Here is a 3,669-nt window from a genome sequence, read left to right on the forward strand (position 1 = left end):
TTCCACTTAGTTCTTCAACTTACTAGAATTGTGCCTTGCAAGAATGAATAGTCTTCTTGTTCCAACAATCTCTCTATGTTGATTAGGGCCTTCAACTTGCTTGGAATATTAGAAGAATTAATTTTGGAACAAGATTTCAAGGGATAAAATCCCTAGCTATTCCAATTTTCCTCTCTTATTTTTTTCCCTCTTTTCTCCAAGTTTCTTGAAAATTCTAGAAATTGAAACAAGATGACTACTAAGTCATCTTTGGGCTTTTTCTACTTCTTGAAGTTTCTAGCAAACTAGAGATATATCTATAGAGATAGTAAATAGGTAATGGGCCTCTTAATTAATGAACTTAATTTCCAAAATTTGGGCCATTTCTTGTTTTGGGCCTCAATTTTTTTATCATTATTCCTTTGTAGCCCAAACTTATGTATCTCACTTTTATAATTCCCAAACTAATTTCCCAAAAATTCCACATAAATTTTTTCCTCGGCCTTCCTCCGTATTTCCACCTCAATGTTTTCTTGAACATTACACCGGTATTAAATAAAATAACTCATAACCTCTTTCCTTGCAAGTCAATTTTTTTTTCCAAATGCGCAAAAGTGCGAGATGTAACATCCTCCCCCCCTTTAGAACATTCATCCCCGAATGTTGAACCGACCTTATGGTATTATAATACGCCGGGGAGGTCTCCTTTATAGTTGTAAGCTCATTACTCTCTATGTACCTACTTTCTTTCTATTCCCAAATACCAATGAAATTTTCAGCCCAATTCCCAGGGGGTCACCCATCCTAACATTTCCCTCACCCTAGCACACTTAACCTCGAAACTTTAATGTATTTCGGTGTCTTAATACCAGTATATTTGCCTCCACTCCCTCGCACGACCTTTATCATGTAATTTGGAGCAGGTTAGGGTCTTAACAACTTCTGAAACAATCTCGTAACGCGTCTTTCCCCTTTAATAACCATTTTAACCTTCGTAATCCCCAGTATTCCCCCTTCACCTATGTATAAGACTGCCTTTTGTCCTAGACTTTCCAATTCCCAATATGTTCAGCAATACAGAGAGCGGTATACGATAAAGTGGAACCTAAATCAATTACCACATACTTATCATAGAAAAAGAAAATATCGGTAGTGTACCTGTAGTCGCATCCGAGGAAGGTTCAGGATCCTGTCGTCCTGCCAATGCATATATACGGTGCGGAGGACCGGCTGAGCTGGGTGCCCCTCCTCCTCTGCCTTGGCCACGGCTCGCTGAAGCCTGGAAAGTCTTTCCTGGAGGGCGCACAGTCGATGATGAACCAACTGCCGATCCGGCGGGCTGGGCTCTGTCTCCTTCATACCTTAGTGGGCAATCACGCATTAAATGGTCAGTCCGACCACAGGCAAAACATGCACCTGTATCTAGGTAGCACCGCCCAGCGTGCGACCTGCCACACCGAGAACACCGTAGTGGGGGTTGCCCTGTCTTGTTAAAATCAACTCTATACTGGGACCCTAAAACCCTAGAACTCTGTTCTGGTCCTGAATAGGTAGGACGGTTAAATCTTCTATCCGCAAATCGAGGAGGTGCACTGGCTGCTGATTGGCCTGAATACCCGGAATGCTGTTATGCCTGTCCCCCTCTGTACTCACTTCTAGTTTCGAAAAATCTGCCTTTTTTTCTAGAACCTCCATCCGAATAACGTTCACCTCTTTGTGGTTGGTGTTGTTCCTCCAGGTTTTGGGCGTGGGCTTGGATACGAGCAATAGTCATCCCATCCTGGAGTGAAGCCGTCAAGCACTCCTTAACTAAATGTGGTCCCAACCCACTCACAAACCGATGTACACAATCTCCCATATCAGCCACCATGGCTGGGGCATACTTGGCCAAGGAGTTAAAACAGAGGTTATATTCCCGGACGCTCATATTTCCTTGCTTAAGATTCAAGAACATATCGGCTCGAGCCCGTCGAATCTCCGGTGGTAAGTAATGTCACAGGAATGCTTCAGTGAACTCCTGCCAGACCGGGGGAGGTGCATTTTCTCCCCGTGAAGATATCCAAATATTATACCATTGGACTGCCACATCCCGCAATTTATATGAAGCTAACTCCACTGACTCGGTATCTGAAGCATGTATTATCCTCAGTGTTCTCAGCATCTCATCTATGAAACCTTGCGGGTCTTCCTCTACTTTTGATCCATAAAATTCCGGTGGTTTTAGGTTGATAAAATCTCGGGCTCTCGCACTCACCGTCCTATCTCCATGGCCCTCACCTTGCCGCTGAGCTTGTGCGGCAACTAACTGGGTCAGCAACTGAATAGCCTCTGTTATTTGATGGCCCGAAGCTGTTGGCGGCGGAACTGGAGGTACTAGAGCTAGAATTGGGGCTCCTTCTTGCTCTGCCGACCCGGGGAGAGCATGAGAAGTCTGGGGAGAAGCTTCGTTATTAGACTCGCCTTCTTCTACCTCCACTGGTGGCTCTCGCTCAACTCTTCTCCCATCCACCGTCTTGTCCATAAGGGCCGCCATAGCTTTCCTCTTCACCAGCATTACTGAAACCATAATACAGGATTAAGAGGAGGACATAGAAACCTAGTAACATAGGTTTATCGCACGATCTAGAGTACAAAAACGATCGTATTTTCTAAATGCCCTGCAGCCCCCTGTTTATAAGTGTGGCGCGCTTCACACCTATAATCAGAACTCTACTGGACACGGCTCATAGACAACCCCTAGGAACCTGGCTCTGATACCACTTTGTCACGACCCAACCAGGGCCGCGACGGGTACCCGAAAGTGTTATTCCGAGCACCTACTATACGTATCCTATTCTTACTACTGAGTGGGCCGAATGAGAGATACCATTGCTAATAGCATAATTATAACCATGCGTCAACAGACTTTGCTAACATATTACACAGCGACGAACAAAGTTGCAAAACATCTAGCTTTACATATCTGTCTACGAGCCTCTAAACAAGATACATATGACCACAAGGAGGGCCGATTTCTGCCGTGCCCAAATATATGCACAAAACTAGTACCGATAAAATGAAGCTCCGAAACAACTGGAGCGCTCTTGGTGTACTGCTAGTGGAGCTCCTAAAGACCGAACTCGTCCGCCTGCCTACCTGCGTGGCATGAAACGCAGCATCCACAAGAAGGGACGTCAGTACGAGTAATGTACCGAGTATGTAAGGCATAAAATCAGCATAATAGAGAACATAGGGTATGAATAACCATATCATAGAATCATAGAGCATATAATGAGATAAGAGAGTAACTTGTACATATGAGTGCCCTTTTAGGCCAGATGCTTGTCTTTCATGTAAAACATATCTTTTTATATGCATAGAAAATAAAAGTCATATCACCGAACAACGTCGGCGTGCCCACATATGTCCCGCGTCCGGGCATCCCGCGTCCAGGATGAAAATTACTCCAACTGATCAGGTGGGAATGCGTCTATAGCGCCACATATACACCTCCCCATATCCCCCATATACCTATACATATACATATACATATAGACGGCATGCACGAGAGCCCAACGAAAGTCGTGTATTTATCGGAGTGACGGAAGGTCGGTAACCTCCGATTGTATTATAGACTAACCATGGTCGCTTTGTCTCACCTTGAAGGAACAATTATTATAGGATGAGACTATCAACGAAAGATAATATTAA

At 44.3% G+C, this 3,669-nt stretch overlaps 1 protein-coding gene across 1 annotated transcript; it reads right to left on the reverse strand.

The window, feature by feature from the left end:
- Positions 1–1,022: 1,022 nt before the first annotated feature.
- Positions 1,023–1,849, reverse strand: LOC129875746 (uncharacterized). The gene is made up of 3 exons (XM_055950995.1): positions 1,669–1,849; positions 1,138–1,587; positions 1,023–1,084 (listed from the first exon to the last, which is right to left on the reverse strand). The coding sequence occupies exons 1-3, from the start codon at positions 1,847–1,849 to the stop codon at positions 1,023–1,025; spliced, it is 693 nt and encodes a 230-aa protein (XP_055806970.1).
- Between the last annotated feature and the right edge of the window lie 1,820 nt (positions 1,850–3,669).

This window comes from Solanum dulcamara, chromosome 12 (assembly GCF_947179165.1).
Source record: "Solanum dulcamara chromosome 12, daSolDulc1.2, whole genome shotgun sequence".
In the NCBI taxonomy this organism is placed as follows: domain Eukaryota; kingdom Viridiplantae; phylum Streptophyta; class Magnoliopsida; order Solanales; family Solanaceae; genus Solanum; species Solanum dulcamara.

Coding starts and splice junctions, on each gene's coding strand:
- LOC129875746 (XM_055950995.1), bottom strand. CDS start 1,849: ATGGTGGCTGATATGGGAGATTGTGTACATCGGTTTGTGAGTGGGTTG. Junction 1,588..1,668: donor TGAACGTTATTCGGATGGAG/GTTCTAGAAAAA, acceptor CCGGGTATTCAG/GCCAATCAGCAGCCAGTGCA. Junction 1,085..1,137: donor TTCCTCGGATGCGACTACAG/GTACACTACCGA, acceptor TAATTGATTTAG/GTTCCACTTTATCGTATACC.